The sequence below is a fragment of the Panthera onca genome, chromosome X (assembly GCF_046562875.1).
Source record: "Panthera onca isolate mPanOnc1 chromosome X, mPanOnc1 haplotype 2, whole genome shotgun sequence".
NCBI classification, from domain to species: domain Eukaryota; kingdom Metazoa; phylum Chordata; class Mammalia; order Carnivora; family Felidae; genus Panthera; species Panthera onca.
In genome coordinates, this window is record NC_138357.1 from 112074369 (window position 1) to 112095591 (window position 21223).

The 21223-nt window shown below is 35.7% G+C and overlaps 1 protein-coding gene across 5 annotated transcripts in view; it reads right to left on the reverse strand.

The window, feature by feature from the left end:
• The window catches only part of CNKSR2 (connector enhancer of kinase suppressor of Ras 2), a 297465-nt gene that overhangs the window by 57791 nt on the left and 218451 nt on the right, over window positions 1-21223 (reverse strand). For all 5 annotated transcript variants that reach the window (XM_081793473.1, XM_081793472.1, XM_081793475.1 and 2 more), the window contains 4 exons: window positions 8868-8916; window positions 8274-8446; window positions 5443-5516; window positions 5078-5149 (listed from right to left, as the gene is read on the reverse strand). In XM_081793473.1, coding sequence (XP_081649599.1) covers window positions 5078-5149; window positions 5443-5516; window positions 8274-8446; window positions 8868-8916 — 368 coding nt within the window. The remainder of the gene's footprint in view (window positions 1-5077; window positions 5150-5442; window positions 5517-8273; window positions 8447-8867; window positions 8917-21223) is intronic.

Here is a 21223-nt window from a genome sequence, read left to right on the forward strand (position 1 = left end):
GGAACATATATTAGTGAATTTTAATGAAGTACCTCAAATTGACTATTATTTTTTAATATAGATAAACCTAGACATTGTTTTATTTATTTTTTATTTTTTATTATAATTTATTGTCAAATTGGCTTACATACAACACCCAGTGCTTCTTTTTTTAATGTTGATTCATTTATTTTGAAAGAGAAAGAAAGCGTGAGCAGGGGAGAAGGGAAGAAAGAGAGGGAGAGAATTCCAAGCAGGCTCTGCACTGTCAGCACAAAGCAGGATGTGGGCCTCGATCCCAGTAACTGTGAGATCATGACCTGAGCTGAGATCAAGAGTCTGATGCTTAACTGACTGAGCCACTCAGGTGCCCCAACCCCTCCTTTTCTCTGAGAGAGAGAGAGAGAGAGAGAGAGAGAGAGAGAGAGAAGTGGGACTCACCTGGGGCTTGTGTTTTTTTGTTTTTTGTCTTTTTTTTTTTTTTTTTTTTACCCTAAGCGGGACTGGAGCTCATCTGAAACGGGGCATGAGCTCACATGAAGCGGGGATCATGCTCACCTGAAGTGGGGCTCATGTTCACCTGAAGCGGGGCTCAAGCTCACCCAATGTGGGACTTGAACTCACCAACTGTGAGCCGAAGGCAAATGCTTAACGATGAGAACCCCTCATATTGACTATTATAAAAAATATCACTGAAATTTCATTTTGTCAGAAGTTTAAAGAACAATGAGGTCTTTATGAGATGAATTAGGAAACTAAAAAAAAGGCTTCTTTGATTTTTCAGTTCAACAAATTTACGAAGTGCCTGCTATATGCTGAACAATGAGCTATGTTTTGGGGGCACAAAAATGAATAAGACATAATTCCTGCCTTCAATGAGTTCCAGAATTGCTAAATGTCATAAAACAATTGAAAAATTAGCCTACTTTTAGGAAGAAAAATTCTGTTCATGATAAAAACTCTGCAGAAAGTATGTGGATAAACTCAGGTCAGCGTGCATAGGCACAAAAGGCTGAACACTACACAATCGTTGGTGCTGTCTTCGGTAAACTTGTCTTCAAGGCCTCAACTAGAAGAGGCTTACCTATATACTTGCTGCAGTATAATTTGGTATTTATAGGCCATTATAAACAGCAGATACATATGCATTAACTGAGTCAAGTAATATTGATTGAGAACCTATGTCTGCAAGGTACTGTTATTCTAAGCTCCAAGGATAGAGAGAAACCAAACAAAGTGCCTGCCTTCTCAGGAGACTACATCTTAGGGCAACAGATAATAAACAGGGATACAAATAAACATATGTCAAGTAGTGTCAAGTGCCATTTACAAAAATAGCAACGTAAAAAATTAGAAAGTCAAAGGTGCTAAGGATGGGGGGGCGGTTAATTTAAGAAAAGGTGGTTAGGGATACAAGCACTGAATTTAGTGATGGGGAAGGGCTTTGATATGAGGTCCACATTCAGCACCTTACTCTGTCACTGATGTTTTAAAACAAGACAATATAGGTAAGGGGATATTGAGCCTTCCCATGAAGCTATCAATAACTAACAAAGAATTGAGAGGAAGTAATACTAACAAAGTATTGAGAGGAAAAAAATGAGTAAGAACTATGGGAAAAATGTCCAAAAAGTAATTACCAAATAGAAATGAGTGAATCCTCACAATTATAAAGACCTAAGTGCTGACATAATAAGGAATATATAGGCCAAATGAATTCAGTAAATAAGTCTCAGAATACTTGAGAAACATGATATTTTGTTTTCTTCCCACAGATTTCACAAAGACTGGCAAAATTTTTTTTTCATGTTTTAATGCTCATTTCTGAGGAGGAAACAGATGGATGGTGGGGGGGGCCTCCAAAGTATTTTTGCAAATTACCTCACAATCAAACTTACAGTTGGTCAAAAAATGGAAGGTGAGATTTAAATATTTCACGCGTGTGTATATGTATACATATATATGTATATATATATATATGCATATATCTGGGTATATGTATATACATACATATATTTGGGTATATACAGGTACATGTAATTAAATTTACTTTATAGCTCTTGTCAAAACTTGCACTATATTTTTAAAATGTATATGATAGTTTTTTGGAAATTAAGAAATAACCAGATAAAGCTTATAGCTATGATTAGCATAATTATAATATCATAAATATAAAATCTCTGAAGACTTAGGTACATTCCTTTAAAATATTATATATAGCATGAACCAACACCCAGATTATCTTGCTGTTAAGTAACAATCAGGTTCCTGAACAAAATCTTTGGAGGGGATCTCTCCCAACCTCTAATCCTCTATTTATTTACAGCACTGATGTTCCTCCCGTCTATTAACAAGTAATTTTTAAGAACTTGCCTATTGAAAGTAGACATTGAGAATATGATTATAAAAAAAAAAGAAAAAGAAAAATATAAAAGTCCATTATACTTAAAGTTTTAAAAAAATTCAGTATTTCAGGACAATTTAATTCTGAAGTTTCTAGTGTACCATAGCAAGGCTTACATAAAACAGCACTTTTAAATGTATGATGTGGAGATGACATATTTGATCAGTTTCACATTTTCACTTTGACTCATTGCTTAGAAAAAACAACAAAAACAACAAAATGGGTTTGCTTTAGCTTCTTTTTTTTTTTTAATTTTTTTTTAACGTTTATTTATTTTTGAGACAAAGAGAGACACAGCATGAACGGGGGAGGGGCAGAGAGAGGGAGACACAGAATCGGAAGCAAGCTCCAGGCTCTGAGCCATCAGCCCAGAGCCCGATGCGGGGCTTGAACTCGCAGACCGCGAGATCGTGACCTGAGCTGAAGTCGGACGCTTAACCGACTGAGCCACCCAGGCGCCCCTGCTTTAGCTTCTTCTATGATATCCTGAATCAGATACATCTATAGGATTATTAGGGAAGAGCAGTGACATGACACACTTTTGAAGTTATTGCTAACACAGGGCAGGGAATAGAGACCAGGCATGGTTTCGTACTTCATAAAAAGACCATGATTAGCATGTTTCATGAATAATTAAATCATGTTAATTCTTAGATAGAGGTGGTTGTATTCTAGTGTATCCATCTTGTAAAATAGGATAATGCTCATTTTTACCACTTATTTTCTGCTTGGTCATGATGTAAACCCCTCATATTCATCCCAAAGGCACTGTGCTCAACATGTGATAAAATAGTGAATAACTAGAACAGTAGAATTATAAAATTATTAAAACAAAAAATAGAGTATCATAACCTCTCCTTACCCCATGAACATGTGAATAAACATTTTCATTTTGAGAACAAATTAAGGAGAAAAAGCTCTCCAAATTCCAATTGCCTAGTGTGAAATTTCAAGAATGGTAATGTACATCAAAAGAAGATTTTGGGAAGTACAAGAAAGACTCAGTTCCCTTATTAATAATAAACATTTTATCAAGTGTTCTCAACACTTTTGTTTGCCATTTCCTTGTATTCATATCCTTGCTTTAGGACAAACCATGCCTGTACTCCCAAGTGTCAAAACACCAAGATCATTTATAAAAGCATATTAAGTGTTCATTTAGTGTGCTCAAGTACATTTATAAAGTTGCTCGATTTTGTGCTTAAAAATATCTGGATACTAATTTTTTTGAGACACATAAAGAAAGGTAAATGGGGGCAAAAGCCCAAAATATATGAAAGGGATATACATTGCTAGCAAACATTTACATAGCACTTATAATTGAGCAGGGACTGTTGTAAGCCCTTTATGTGTGCTCATTTGCTCCTGACAAAAGTCATTTGGGTAGAGATTATTATTATGTCCATTTTTCAAGGGGTCAATACCTGTCATAAAGAGGTCCAGTTCTATATCCAGGATCACACAGCTAGTAAGTGTGAGATCTGGGATTTGGACAGTCTGGTTCCAAAGTCTATTCTCTAAATCACTATGCTGTGCTGCCTCTCCCTAACTGTTGGCAAGTTATGTATGTAATATGTACTGCCTGCTAAAGACCTGTAAAAAGGAAACATCTGAATCTTAAACCTAATTTCTATAAATCTAGAAAAGAGAGAGGGGAAAGGAAGGAAAAGGAAGAATCAAATTCATAAATGCTAAAGTGGGAAATCTGAAGCAGAATGTTGTAGATGATGGAAATTTATATATACACATATATATATTTTTCCCCCCACAGCTCCAAATGACCATGTAGCCAACCATCTAAAGTTTATTCATTCATTTTGAAAGAGAGAGAGAATCCCAAGTAGGCTCTGTCCTGCTGGCGTGGAGCCTGACACAGGGCATGAACCTACAAACCATGAGATCATGCATCACCTGAGCTGAAATCAAGAGTTCGACACTTAACCGACTGAGACACTCAGGCGCCCCAACCATGTAGCCATCTAATCACTTGGCTGTATAACCTTGTTCAGTGATAGAAGGAAGGTTACAGAAAGAAATACTAACTTTGTTTAGGACTAAATAATTGAGATGGATGTTATGTCATGAATACCCAGCACTTGGAAGAGTCAGGTTTTTTGGTGAGTATCTTTTTTTTCCCCCCACCTGGGAACACATTTTAAGACATATCTTTAAAAATTTTTTTTTACTGTTTTTATTTATTTTTGAAGGAGAGAGACAGAGCATGAGCGGGAGAGGAGCAGAGAGAGAGAGAGGGAGACACAGAATTTGAAACAAGCTCCAGGCTCTAAGCTGTCAGCAAGAGCCCAACGTGGGGCTGGAACTCACAAACTGTGAGGTCATGACCTGAGCTGAAGCCAGATGCTCAACCGACTGAGCCACCCAGGCGCCCCTGAAGACATATCTTGAAATGGACTTTTAAAAAAATCTTCTATTTTTTACAGTGGATTTTTCTGGTCTGTATATGGATTCAGGCATATTTTTGGTAAACCTGGTAAACAGTCAACAAGTTTATTTTGACTTTTAAAATGCTGTTCTCTGAAGTTAGGTATGGCTACATGCAGCAACGCCCTGAGTCCATTTTATTTTAAACTGATGTACCACAGTGACATTATTCTCTAAGCATTAATATGGAAAACTTAGAATTATAAGCCTAACTGACTTTCTAAGTACTTTGAAATTTTAGTAACACTTTACCTGTTCATATCATCAAGATGCTCAGCAGCAAAATAAAAGCTTTTGATTTTAGGATGACACGCTTTGAATGCACTGCAAAAGGAAACAAAGTATATTTATTTTATTTCAAATTGGAAAATAAGTTAGAACCAAATAATTTTTATAGGTAAAATTACCTCAACATCTAACCTGAATTCACATATATAATGCTTATGCCATGATGACAGAAATCAGTAAAAAATTTTTACTGCCCATAAAACTGCTTTGTTTTTACCTCAATTTGAAAGCATTAGAGAAGTGACCTATGATTTAAAAGCTAGAAATAAAAAAAAAAAACAACAAACATCCTTCCCTTCTCTCCCTCTCCCCAAATAAAATCAACTCACTATTTCTTGCGGCATTCACTGGCTCTGTCAATTTTAAATTCGGGCAGACTGATGAATCCTTCTGCTTTTTCATCCTAAAGAGGCAACAATCTTGTTTAGGGTGTTATACACATAGGTTTGAAGCTGATAATACTATAGACCTACACCTTAAAAATATAAACTAATAAATCTTTTTACTTAATGTCTCAAATTTGACATTTTAGAGATTAGAGTTCCACTCTTACTTGTTATATTCCATTAAACTGAAGATATATTTTGAACATTTAGAATAGTACAAATTAAGATACACACAGAAATTCTGAAAAATCCTTTTTATATTAGAATGAAGATAGAAAACTATTTAAATTCTCAAAATGAAACATGATTTATGAGTAATTTTCTCACCAGAATGTATATATACTTTTATAACGTATAAAAGTAACTTCAGTCCACATTCACCATTCACAATTTTCTGTCACTTTTAATGTTCAGATGTAAAATATATGGATGTTTACTAATTCAATTCCTTTTCTGTCTCCAAAAAAATCTTTTATCAAACCTGAATTAAATATGTTGTATAGTCCAGATTTTATAAATGAAATAAGTTGATTTTATCTTCAAATATCTAGCTTGGTATACATGCTATATATATAAAGATCATTTTCCACTTGGAAAATTGAATGAAATCCTTAAAATCTTCCTCTCTCTAACGTGGGATGGAAAAACAAGATAGGAGAATTATCCAAAATCTTATGTTAGATACAAATTATTCCAAATAGGCTAAGACTACCCTTGGCTAAATCCTTTCATTGTTGTCCTTTTCATGCTCATGACCAAACTCCTCAGACTTTTATTCTCCCAAACTTTTTGATCTGTGCTGTATCAGTTAATGGCCCCTTATATAACAAGTTCAAGTGAGGTTACACCCCCATTTGCTAACCTTAAAGAAAAAAAAATACAAATTCTCATTCTTTTCGTGTGCGTGTATGTATAAATGTAAAACTTAATAAAAATATGATATTACTGATAGTGACTGAAATGTGTTATAAAAAAGAGAGTATTATAACTTTTTCAATATTTTTTTAGTATTTGAGTATTTTTTTCTTCCAATCTTGGTAAATAAACACAATAGTCTCAAATCTCTTTCAACTTTGATTTCTGTTATGTCAACCTTGATGTCTTTTAACTTAAAAATTCTATATTTCAAACAATTTAAAATATTTCGGGGGATAGATACAATCTTCCCATAATGATGTGATGAGAGATTTCTCCTAAAAAATCACACTAAGTTATTCTTACAGTGTATACTAGGAGATTATTCACTCATTTCTTACAAGGCTAACACAGTAATACCTCTGATCGAAACTTAGCAACTGTTCAATAAAAAAGGGCCTCAGTTTTTAATCACTTAAACTTTGAAAGAATATGATATAGCATACAGCAGAGAAATCTACAAGTGACCTTAAAATAAAGGGAAACAAAGGCTATATTTGGATAATACTTGATTGGCATATAAAAAGTATTTGATATATGTTACATGAAAATGTTGGTAAAATTGTTTTCTATATCTAAAATAAGATACACTTAGTGAAATAGAAGATTTTTTAGGTAATTATGTGATTGGCACAAATAATATCAAAAGTGCAGAAAATAACCAAATCCTTTTATATAATATAGGCATTTGTATTAAACAGCGAAAGATTAATTTGAGATTTTACAAATGAAATTAGAGATCAATTTGAAAAGTATTACTAATAGCATATGTTTAGTGAGGATTGAATGTATGCCAAGCATTGTTCTAATTGGGCTTTACATGAATTGATTCTTTTCATCCATATGATAGCCCAGTGAGCTCGGTTCCATTATTACTCTCCCTCTTTGCAAATGAGGAAGTTGATGCATAGTAATTCAGGTGGGTTAATTCTATTCTCTAAACCATAACAAACATAACTTCTCTACATATTTTATGTTATAATCGTAAGCATAATTATATTGTTAAATTATATTTCAAGAATTAATATTCAAATGCAAACTGATGAATACCTTAACATAATAGTATTTCTGTAAGACTAGTCAGCACACTATATTAAACTATGTACATTTTTTGAGAAAACAAGTTAACAATAGAAATTATTGTTAAAAAAACCTTAATAAGGTGAACTGACAGATGGCTATGGCAAAAGAGTGAAAATGAATGCAGAGTCAAAGAAAATATCAAGGAATAAGGTATACTCTTGTGCCTCTGTTGTGATAGGTGGTAGGTTATAATATAACTACTCTGAATAAAGATCTGTTTACTATAAATGAAACAGGAACTCATAAGAACAATTTAAATATATTATATATACTCCCCATCCCCATCCCCATCCCTCAATTGGGTCAAATGAATACTTGCAGATTTTTAACTAGTCTTCTAGTTCACATATTCTTTAAGAAAAACAAATAAGTTCATGCAATATTAATTTACTTAAATTACTAGAGGACATCTTCCAAAAACAAAGAGAAAAAAATAGAAAACTTTGAACAAAAGTGAGACATTTAAAAATCTATTTCAAATTTCCATGTATAATCCTTTTAGTTAAGCTATTGTTGGAATTAGTTTGATATTTCTAATTAGATACACAGAATTTTGTCTGTTTCATATATGCTGCCACATTAGAATAATTGAGATAACTATCTTTCCAGAACTCCCAAAATGCAATCATTTTAAGAAGGCAGATTAAAAAATAACTAGTGGTACTCTCCTGAATTAGCATTAAGGTGGTTATATGATTTTAAAATCTAAGTCTCAAAATGGTGATTCTTTGGGTTAAAGATAGAAAGTGGATCAGAAAAAATATATTTTATCTTACCTCCTCATTAATATACCAATATAGAGATGCATCCTTAAGGACAAACCAATATTTCTTCCATTTCTGTGAAAAATAACTCTTTGCATCTTTCTTTTTCCAAAGCCAACCTTCACAGTCACCTCGTCCAAGATCTTTGCAAGAAATTCGTCTTTTGCTCTTGCCAGCTATAGGACCTAAAAATAATAGTAGGTAAAAGTGCTCTTTTCATTTTATACAAGTGTGAAGGTAGAAGATTAATCTATAGCTCATTAAAATAAGTCTGGGTATTTAACAACCTTAAAAATTCTTATTTTTACATTGTATCAGAAGAGAAAACTATGGGAATCTTTAATACCTTCCTCCCCCCAGATAAGTGACATGCAATGTAATCAGAATTGTGTAATCCCAGTGTCAAACCCTGTTGAGACCATTTATTGTAAAAGGTACCCCTAGCATCACAATTGAAGGAGAAGCTGGTCTTGGCAGCTCTTACTAGGTAGCTGTGCTCTTGCAAACCACAATGGGCTCAGGCAAGAGAGGATGGGCAAAGTATGCTGGTGACTATCACGGTGCAAAATAAGCAGCTATATATTTCATTTCACTTCCTTTCCTTACCTTTGTTTTTCTTCTTTGATTTGTGCTGCAGAGAGGACTGCTGAAATGTCTGAAATCCAAGATATGGAAGAATGTTATTTGATACTCAGGATGCCATCCACAGTGCTAACATGCTGCTAAGAACTCTCAAGAGTTGAACAATGACTCTGAACCCAGGTCAGAGAAAGCACTTTCTGTTTCCAAAGACTCAAAACAAATTCATATATATCATGGCAATTAACTTTCTAATCTCACATGAAGCAGGACAGGTTATTATCATTGTCTTTCTTTTGTAGGTAGAGAAATCAGGGCATAAAGCAGTGGTGAAACTCAGGGCTCTTATATAAACACAGTACTACTTTTTACCCCTTTTTAAGGGATTTATTGTGCTTTCTCAGGCAATATCTCAATTGGTTCTCAGAAAGTCTTATGAAATAGGCAAATATGACTACCACTTGTTATTTTGAAGTTCATTCTCTTCCATAAGCCACCAGCACCTACTGATCCTCCTAGGCACTCCCCCTCAATTGCTAAATACTGCAGCACTTGAATCAATATTTTCTTCTCACACCTACTTCTGTCGCTATTACTGGTAACTAATCTTCATGTAAGTGATGTCAGTACCCTGGCTCCTCAGTCCCTCATCTCCAATGATCTTTACTTCTCTCCTCAGCTCCCCATCCTTCTGACAATGTTTGTTATCTTAAGCAGACTCCAACCACTGCTTCTATTACCTACATTTTATGTAGCCCAATATTTCCAACCCAGTAATTTTTAGCAAATTTTCATTGAGGCATCCATTTCATTAACCTTGCCACCCTTTTGTGACTTTATTATTTCTTTTTTCTCAGTTATCATGAGATACCATTACAATCATTCCCTTGAGCCATGCTCTCTCCATCATACTTGCCTAGCTAAATAGTCAGTTTAGCTGCCTGTTAAATCAGTTAAATCTGCCTGTCTACTCCATGCTAACTACAAGAAAAGCTTAATGTCTTAATAGAAAAACCCACAGCTGTATTGACTGGTCTAGCTTTCAATGACTATAAATCACTGGTTCCAGTCAGATACTAAGTCAGATGCTAAGCTACATTGTTGTTCACTGGTATAATAAGGTTAATTGTGTTTATATGATTAGCTAGCTGAGTATAGAGATAACATGTGTAATTTCAATTCATAGATACTCCTTTGAAATGAATTTTAGGTACCTAGAATCTTCTTTTCTTTACAAAGGTATGCCTGTAAGGGGTAACTGGATTTTGCTTACATAAAATTCACTTGTCTTGGTTTTATACAACACATTTGTATTCTGTGACATACTTTCTTGTTTGGTATCTTTGTCCATAAGATAACATTCTACTTACAATAGCAATTTTCTTGTTTTGCGTATGGTTTACTTAATTCTCATGAATATGGTATTATGGGTGGATACCAGTCCTAAAGGTAAGTAGCATATAATTTGCTGATGTACAGCATAACCCTGAAATAATCACCCAAGTGTCAAAGCAATAGAAACATGTATGCACGTGGTATATGTGTGCAAGTGTTTATAAAAACTTTGCAGGATACATGGCTATGTAAATTCATAATCAATTTTTTCAGAGAAAACATAAAAGATAAAACTCATTATGCTGTGTTGATTTTCCTGAGTGCACTTTGCTCCAAAATAATAACTCAGGGTAGTGTGCTTAAGTAAAGGTAACTTACATATCATGATTTCCCCTAAATTGTTAAGCTGTAAAATTACTGATTGGTTATTTTCTTTTTGTGTTTCCACAAGTGGTCCTTATAATCTTATGGCTGATAATTTTTAAAAATGACAAAGATGGGATGGTTTGTTTTTAGGAAGCTACATGGACAAAAGACAGCTTGAAAGAACTGAGTTATAGAAGGTACCTCCTATGCCTTTTGCATGCTATTCCTTAGATCCTGGAGGTCTATTTTATTATTATTTTTTTAATGTTTATTTATTTTTGAGAGAAGGACAGAACATGAGTGGCGGAGGAGCAGAGAGAGAGGGAGACACAGAATCGGAAGCAGGCTCCAGGCTCTGAGCTGCCAGCACAGAGCCCAATGCGGGGCTCGAACCCCCGAACCATGAGATCATGACCTGAGCCGAAGTTGGACGCTCAACCCACTGAGTCACCCAGGCGCCCCATAGAGGTCTATTTTAAAATCTATACAAAAACATATTTTATGCTTTCTAGGATTTCTTTTTAATAATATTATCTTTTCTTTCCCCATAAATATATTTGCATACTGATTGTGATTACAGTCAGTGTACATATTGTTGAAACCCAAGAACTCATACGTACACAATATAGATTTATGCAACATTCAAATAAACAAAGCCATAGATGTCTTTTGTATATATTATATATATATAACAATGAAATTATCTTAAGAGAGATTTTATTATTTGTCCAAGTGATTAGACATTTTCTAAAGTAAAAAAATTAACTGAAGTACAGTAGACCCTTAAACAATGTGGGGTTAGGGGCACTATAACTATGGACTCCCCCCAAACTTAACTAATAGCCTACTCTTGACCAGAAGTCTCATCAATAATGTGAATAGACAAATAACACATAGTTTGTATGGTATATGTATTATATATTACATTCTTACAATAATACCTTTTTCTTATTTTTTCCAGTATTTCTAAGCAATGTGGTTTGCCTGTGAGTTTATTCAAATTGTCACAAATCTCTAAATTTTTTTCCTATTTATTGAAAAAAAATCTACATATAAGTGGACCCACGCAGCTCACATATAAGTGAACACGTGTTGTTCAAGGGTCAACTGTATATGCTCTTGAAAGTCATAAGAAAAACAATGAAAACTACAGCTAAGGAAATAGGTCTCTGCAGAAAAGAGTTAATACAGCAGGTTTGAGGCTGCTATCTTAGAAGAGCTTGCTTGCAAGGTTGACCCTCAGGTGCCATCTGGGAACTTGGCTGGTAAACAGTTCCCTAAAATGACATGAGATTCACTAAGCAATAAGACGGTTTTGCCCACCCATGGACTAAGCACCTGTTTTCCTTTCAGGAATCTATAGTTTTGTAGTTGCTAGACAGAGGATGTGTACGTGACCAACCCAATACAATCCCTCAGTGCTGAGTCTTTAATGTGCTTCCCTCAGCAGAGACACTATACGTGTGACCGCATTTTTGCTGCCTGGGTGAGAATGCCCTCTGCATGATCTGTCACAAGGAGAGAGCATAGGAAGCCTGCACATAGATTTCTCCAGATTTCATAGGTGTCTTTTTTCTTTGCTGCTCTGACTATACATCCTTGCTGTGTCACTGCTGTAAATCTTCGCTGTGGGCAGAACCACATGTTGACTCTCATGAGTCTTTCTAGTGAATAACTTAACATGTGTGTGATCTTGGGGACCCCTGAAACAGCCTCATAATCAAAAGAGTCTTTACAAACTTATATTAAAAACTGTTCATTGTTCATATGCATAAATAAGTTCCTGACAGTGAAGGTTTTATCATATTATCAGCAACAGTGTGATTAAGCACTCCTGAGGTGCAAATTTATAATCCTTTTCTAGTAAAACTGATGGAAATATTCATTCTGAGTGACAAATATTTCACTGGTATCACTTTTTTTGTTTCTAATGACATCATGAGAAATTTAAAATAAGCATGACATTAAGAACAGACACATAACTATAATGCCTAATACAGCAGATCATATAAGATGCTATAACTAAAAAAAGAGAGGGAGAGTGAGAGAGGCCTGGAATCTTTGCTTTCATGATGATGAATGCTTTTCTCCTGACAGTGAAAATTTATAATATATTTTATTTTTGTATTTTTCTTTTTTTTAAATTTTTTTAATGTTTTTATTTATTTTTGAGACAGAGACAGAGCGCGAGTGGGGGAGGGGCAGAGAGAGGGGGAGACACAGAATCCGAAACAGGCTCCAGGCTCTGAGCTGTCAGCACAGAGCCCGACACGGGGCTCGAACTCACAGACCGTGAGATCATGACCTGAGCTGAAGTCGGACGCTCAACCGACTGAGCCACTCAGGCGCCCCTGTATTTTTCTTATTAGCTTCAGATCATCCTTCTTCCAGGTTCATGCTTAAGTATATCCTTTAGAAGTTCTTTCATAACAGACTGTGAGTACGAAACTCTTGGAGATTTTTATGTCTGAAAATATAAAAATCCTTCCCTCTTGAATAATAGTTTAGCTGGGCATAGAATGCTGGGTTGAAATTAATTTTCATCACCACTTTGAATATATTTGATTTATTTTAGCATTTATTGCTACTCTTAGGACAACTGTAGCTACTCTCTCATTTGTTACAATTTGTCTTTAGTCTCTCTGTAGCTTTTAAAATATTTTTCTCTTTCTCTCTGATAATCTGCAATTGTACTATGAAGTGTATATGTTATAATTTCTTTTAATTAATCCTATTTCACATTCATTGTATTGTACTTGAAGATATTATTTCTTTAATTCTCAAAATTCTCATGTCTTAGGTCTTCAAATGGTCTTTTTTACCAGTCTTTTTTTCCCCTGAAGACATATATTGCCACCTCTCAATTATCATCCTTGTATCTTTCATATTTTTTATCCTTTTATATTTCTGCAATGATTTTTAGGTAAATTCATTCTGATGTCTTCTAACTTCCCAATTCTCTCACTTACTGTATCCAATTCAAAGTTTATTCCACTTATAGGGTGTTTATTTTACAGGCTATATTTTATATATCCAGGATGTCTAGTTGGTACTGGCTCTCTAAAAAAATTTTTTTTAACATTTATTCATTTTTGAGAGACAGAGTGTGAGTGGGGGAGGGGCAGAGAGAGAGAGGGAGACACAGAATCTGAAGCAGGTTCCAGGCTCTGAGCTGTCAGCACAGAGCCCAACGTGGAGCTTGAACTCACGGACTGCGAGATCATGACTTGAGCTAAGTCGGATGCTTAATAGACTGAGCCACCAAGACGCCCCAGTTTGGCTCTTTTGAATATCCACTATTTTTTTTTTAAGTTTCTTTATTTATTTTGAGAGGGAGAGAACAAGCAGAGGAGGGGCAGAGAGAGAGGGGGACAGAGGATCTGAAACAGGCTCCATGCCAACAGCAGAGAGCCTGATGTGGGGCTCGAATTCATGAAACACAAGATCATGACCTGAGCTGAAGTCAGATGGTTAACTCACTGAGTCACCCAGGTCCCCCGAATATCCACTGTTCTTAATCATCCTGTTATTATTTCAAAATTTATTTTAAGGGCTTTTGTGGATTTTCCACAAGTTGTATATAATTAGGAAAGTATCACCCATGTACAAGTCATAGCTTTGGTCAGTGGCTGTTTTTTTATTCAACCTCCTTACTCATGGGTGAGGAAGTTCTGCTTGCTTTTCCAGTTGGTTTCACTTAGTGAGTCAATTCCATTTCCTGAAATAGTTGTAGTTCATTTGTTCTCTGTTACCCATTATGTTAGACTCACAGCCATCTCTACCTCTTTCAGGACGCAGAGGCTATCAAGTATGTGCCTTAGTTCCCATTTATCACTGAACAATTTTGTTCTTTTTTCTGGTCCTTGGAGACTAGCTCGTTTTTGACTATGATCATATCTTTTTATGCTTGGAGTAGGGTGAGTGTGTGACAGTGTGTGTGTGTATTTAAAGCATAAACTCATTAATGCTTATTGACCACCAAAAATAGATTCCTTCTGTAAGCATATGTGAAGATTATTTGCCTTAAAAATGTATTTTTAATCTTATTTCCTAAGTTATTATTCAGTCTTTTTAATGCCCTTGCTAATACTTTCTGTTTATTGTAGTGAGCATCTGGGTGAAAGTTCTTTGAACTTTCTCCCTAAGAATGTCTACAAACTCTGATCTTTAGTAATTTACGACTTCATATCATTAGCTGGGACTTCTTGGCTGAGCTGCAGGTGTCCTAACTCAATAGATTTGATGTATACAAAATGGACTTTATGATATCCACTATCTGTCAACCAATCTGCTTCTCTCTCAGTCTTCTATACCTTAGTAAACAGCAATTCCATACCCCCTACCCTCATGGGGGCTGACATCCAGAATCTTGAAGTCACCTTAACTCTTACATCACATGGCCAATCCACCAGCAAGCTATATCAACTCTGTCTTAAATGTGTTTATAATATGACTTCTTCTTACTACCTCTACTAGTAGCATCCTGGTCTAAGCCAATATCATCCCTTACCTGGATTATTGAAATATCTCCTTACTGCTCTCCCTCTATTTTTAACAAAAGAGCCAGAGTGATTCTGTTAAAATATGATTTGAGTCATGTCATTCCTCTACACAAAACTCAAATGGCTTCTCATCCCATTCTGAACAAATGCCAAAATCCTTGCAAAGAACTTGAAGACCCTGTATGGCCTGGCCCCTTTGCCTCCTACCCCTACTCTTGCTAACTTTGCTCCAGCCACACTTGCTGTACCTAGAGCATGCCAAGTAAAATCCCATCTCAGGGCCTTAACTCTTGTTGTTGCCTTTGTCTGAGATGTTCTTTGCCCAGATGTTGTTGTGGCTTATTCTCTTAATTTCTTCAAATCATTACTCAAAAGTTTCCTTTTTAGTAAATTCTTCCTATGCTTCCCTATCTAAAATTGTTATTCTCATTGCCCTCAATACTTCCTGTTTTCCATCCTTGCTTTATTTTTCTCCTTAGCACTCAGCATTATTAAAGTACTTAGGGGCACCTGGGTGGCTTAACCGACTGACTCCTGATTTCGACTCAGGTCATGATCCTGCACTGCTTCAGAAGTTTGAGCCCTGCCCTGCATCAGGCTCTTTGCTGACAGCATGGAGCTTGCTTGGGATTCTTTCTCTCCCTCTCTCTCTCTGCTCCTCCCGTGCTAATGTTCTCTCTCTCTCTCTCTCAAAATAAATGAATAAACTTAAAAAGATAAAGTATACTTATATTTCTTGTTTATTACTCAGCCTTCCCTCCAAATGTAAATGGCATGAAAGAGGAATTCTATTTTATGCACTATTTATCTTTTGCCTAGGACAGGGCCTAGTACAGAGAAAGTGCTCAATAAATACTGGTTGAGTGAATGGAAGCTGAGCAAACCATCAGTAAAGAGCAAGGATGTAGTATTTATTTTAAAGCTTATTTATTTATTTTGAGAGAGAGAGAGAGCACAAGCAGGGGAATGAAAGAGAGAGAATCCCAAGCAGGCTCTGTGCTACCAGTGCAAAGCCCAATGCGGGACTTGAATTCATGAACCCATGAGTCATGACCTGGGTGGAAATCCAGAGTCCGATGCTTAACCAACTGAGCCACCCAAGTGCCCTGGATGTAGTCTTTTTTTTTTAAGCCTTATTTAGTTTTGAGAGAGCGTGAGCAGGGGAGGGACAGAGAGAGAGAGGGACAGAGAATCTGAAGCAGGCCCATGTGGGGCTCGAACTCATGTACCACGAGATCATGACATGAGCTGAAGTCAGACGCTCAACTGAGCCAGTCAGTTGCCCCCTCTGCCTCCATGTAGTCTTAATTAAAGTCTTAAAGTGATTGTTTCAACCTGAAGAAGTCCTTCAGCAGGGGATATAAACAAGCTAAGTATCCTTTCTTCAGTAATCCATGTATAGGTCTATTCTTTACTAGGCTTTCTTTTGGTAGGTTAAGAAATATTCCTTTTTATCCACTCTCCTTTAGCATTACTTGCACCGAGACAGTCTTAGTGCACTTAACAGTTTAAATTTGAATTCAAGATGTGGCTGGCAAAAAGACATTAAATCTGTGTCAAAAGATATATATGCGAATAATTATATGATGAATTATGAATGGACATGTTGAAATCATAATTCTACCCATAAAAATAGAATGTGCTAAAATAAAAGGCCATTATGAAAGTATTGTTGATCCTCTACTTAACCATGGCGATGCATGCAATAGTATTCTGTTTGGCTATAAAAGATCCCTTTTTCAGACATTTGCCTGAAAAGACCATTTATCTTTCATTTTGTCCACAGATGTTCTGTTCAAACTCCATTCCCCCCTCTTTTGGATGAGGAAATGTGGGGGAGGGTAATTTGGGTCATTCTTATCCTGAAACTTTCAGAAGCACTTATTTTAATTGTGGAAGAAAATGACAGTTTCTGTGTTACATTTTGAAAGCTCAGCTACTATTAAATTCTTCTCAAGTTGCAAATTGCCACACTTATGGAAAAATTTGCAATCAAAATACTCTCTTGTTGCAATATAGCAACTTCCTCTTACTGTAATTTTCTGCAAAGTTCCAACATTTCTGCAGTGACTAGTCAAACCAATAGCTTATTTTCTTATACATAAGAAAAGAAGGTGCTTAGCAATTTGAAACACTTGGGATAAATGATAGCTACTTTCACCTATTTAATTTTTAAATAACAAAGCCTTTGAGATTTAAATATTTCACAAAGAAAAGTATTTTGCCTTACTTTCTCATTAGTGTCCGTTGGCAGAAAAAAGACCTAAATATAAGGAAGTGGGGTGAGATTTTAATCGGACTGAATATTAAATCAAGAAATCTTCCACTTACAAGAAATAACAGCATAGAATTGAACACGTTTCCTGTTGGTGGTAGCCTCGCATTCTGGTGCTTGAGAGGGAAACTGTGAAGTGAGCAGAAAGGGTAAGAGACACTGCTCACACACGAGGTCTCTGAGTACAGTGGGGTGAGGTTGCTCTCGGTTCCGTCAATAAAGCCAACCCGACTTATGTTGACTCAAAATGATTCCACAGGCACTCAAAAAAAATAAGAGTGTTTTTAAAAATATTAAGCATGCTAATAAATTATTAGTCAAGTAACAATAAAAAGGCAGTAATTGGCAAGGGGAATCTAGAGGTCAAACTCATTAGGTTGGGCAGAATCTATGTTTCATCAAAAGAATACCCTGTACATCAGACTGTGAAGGGAGTCTTATACAGGATCTTATACAGGATCCCATAAGGTGATTCCACTTTTCCTATGGGGTGGTAAGGTGGGAAGAAGAGTGATTAATGGTGAGGAGCTAAGAAGGGTAACAAGAATCACCGCCCTTGGGAAACAGGAACTGTCATTCTTGGATCACAATAATTATCATTTACTGAAGGCTTCTGTGTCAGGCATAGTATTAGGGACTCTACATCAGTTATTGATCTTAATCCTTACAATAAATCTTTACAGTTGTTATCATTAACCTCATTTTAAAGGAGAGAAAATTGAGACACAGATTGTGTAAACAACTAGCTCAGGACCATAGAGATAGTGCAGTTAAAATTCAAACCCAGGTCTGTCAATCCCCAAACCTGTTCTCCTAAGCACTCTGTGCAATACTGCCTCCCAAGTAAGTATTCTGTAGTCATAGTAACAATGTGAGAGTAAAGAAAAACTGATTCTGACACGATGACTTTCACTTAAGAAAACCTCTCATGACATGTGATATAAATACACTGCTATGTGAACGAAAGGATTCTACATAACAGAAAGATATTAAGGGTAACACCTTTAAATTAATGGAGATAATTCAAACTGGAAACATTTTATCAATTTCTAATTTTCATGCTTTTGTCAATTTTAATTAGCAAGTTATATTGCTCTGTGGATTAAAATAAAGATTTGCAGGCTTTTTCTTTTTTTTCTGGCGACCATTAATAATATTTTCATGAGAGGAAGGCTCATGTTAACATTTTAATTTTGCAAACGAGATAGAAACTAAGGTACAGAAAGGTAATAAGGCTCAGCCAAGTTAGACAAGGATGGGACTGCAATCACATTTTATTCAAACCTATTAACAGTGTTAATTGAGCTCAGTGCAATTAAAAAACCCTATGTCAATACTGATGAGGAAATCAGTGATCCAAATAAGGCAAGCCTGCCTCTCCACTAATTCTTTACCCAGGAGAAATCTCTTGCAGCTGATTCATTGTGTTATGCAATTTTTCACCTGATACACTGCTGATTATTATGCAATGCCTAAAAATTACTTGGTTTACTTTCTCAAGATGTGGTTTTTAACTACTGCATTAGTTTCTATGAAGGCAGAAACCATCTGCTTTAGCTCACCATGCTATACTCAGCTCCTAGCACAGGACGTGACATACAATTATCTGTTGAAAGCATGAAATCAAACAGTTACTAGTCACCTATGTGTGCAGGACACTGAGGCTATGCATTATGGCATTTCATATGTAATCTGACAGCACATTCTGTCCAGTCTCCCTTCACAACATATCCAGAGTGCAACCTCTTCTCAGCACTTCGACTTCAGAGCCCAGGGGTAAGCCACTGTCATCTCTCACTGGAATCAACCAGATCACATCTTCACTCTCTGTGCCCACACTTGCCTCAGCCCCTTCAGTTTATTCTCAACACACCAGCTGGAGTGACACACTTGGAACATTTATACTTCACCAAGAATGGAATGCTTTGTACCACTGGAGCAACAATGTGGTAGGAATCAGGAGACCTGACTTCTAGTTCTTCATATTCTAGCCCATATTCCAGCTCTATGATTGCAGTCAAGTCACTGAACTATTCTTGACCTCTATTTCTTCATCTGCAGTGTTAGGGATTTGGACCAAATGCTCTTAGAATATCTCTTAGATCACTAACTGTACATGATTCTGACTTTAAAATGAAGGGAAAAATAGCCATTTTTCCTTAGTCACTAATGTATATCCAATAACTGATGTTTTAGGAATCATGTATACCCATAATCAGTGTCATTCTTAATACTTAATGCTAGATTATTCATTGAAAGGCACTTAAGTTTACGCTAAAGCTCCACTATGTATGGAAATAACTTCTTGCCAGCCATATTACATACAGCTATTTTGGGGTGCTTGATTAATGTGTATAATGAACACAGATTTTGCACAAGATGGAGGCAGATAGTCTAAACAGGTGAAAAGCAGAGCTAGGGCAGTTCTTGCTCCTGACACTTCCATTTAACAAACTGTAAACATCTAGGTGTCAGAGAAATCAGGGTACATTCACCCATCTTTTGTGACAAAGAAACCTTTATGATCAGAAAAAACTGAGAGAACCAGATTTTCCTTCTGAAGACTACTTAGTGACAAGGAAATAAATTATATGTAAAAGAAAAGAGAAATAAATAATATAAAAATAGTCACCTCTATGAAGATGCACAAAGCCTAAGAATCTCAAATGAAGACACTGTATACGGCATGATAATGATGTCAGCAATGATATTACTGAATCATAATTATTGAAAAATTTTCCTGGTTATTGACTTACTGGCTTAGAAGAACATGAAACTAACCAGCTTTTTCTGGATACTGTTATTTTTAGGTTTGTTGCTCTGATATATTGTAAGATTTTCCCAACATGAAATTTTTGCCATGTCAGTGTAATGGGTTCCAAGAATGCTAGCTTTTATCTAAATACCTTTATGGCTAAGAGTATGTTTTTATTGAGCTCTTATTCTGAGATTGTTGCTTTTATAGACTAGACAAACTCTCCAAGACAACCACTTCAAGTGTTTCTACATCTGCTACTTTTGCTGCAGTTTCCTTGATCTGGAGGTTTTTTTTTTTGTATCAGAAAATCTTTCAAAGAGACTACTGGGTAAAAATAAAAATTAAATTTAGAAAGTTTTATAAGTCATTCTATATGATAATAAAATAGTTGAAAAGGTAAATCATACTGTTTCTTCTCTTCCATACTGAACCATCTAGTAGGCCATCTAGTAGGACACAATTTTGAGACTAAGAAAGCAAAACTGTTTTTATCTAACAGAAGGGAAAGAAAGACTTGATGGGAATTTTTTTTAATTCTGTGTTTGCAGCAGGAATCAAATCATCATTATGGTATCAATTTAGATGGCATTTTCCAGAGTCCTCTCTGCAGTGTTACACTCATCTTGTAAATGAGAAGACTGAGTAAGAGAAAGAAAGCAATTTATGCAAGCTCAGATATGAAAAATTAGATTTCTACAGGGCCTGATGTTTGCTGCCACTTCTCTAGACTGGTTGCCTTAAATGTACCTAGACTAGGTTTGGCTTGTTCTCATCCCACTGGTGAGGACATTTTGGGAGTATGGTTGAAGGAAAGATACTAAGAATATTTGTGTACTATTGCAGTGCCAGATACTGTATCAGATATTTTCCATACATTGTTATCACAGGGAGCCAATGCTTTTAGCCAATTATAAAAACATATATGGGGGAGGACACAAAGGAGTAGAAAACACAGTATCCTTAAAAATATTTTCATAGTAAACAAAGAATTGGATTTCATATGGTTGTTTCTTAGGGTAGTCATCTGATTACAAAATGAGGACAGGATGCAATGCAACTATGTGAAGGAGATTCGCCAAGTGGCTAAGGTAACGTGGTCCAGGTATCAGCCTTGTGGTACTCCTCCTCAGAGTATGCAAAGAGATTC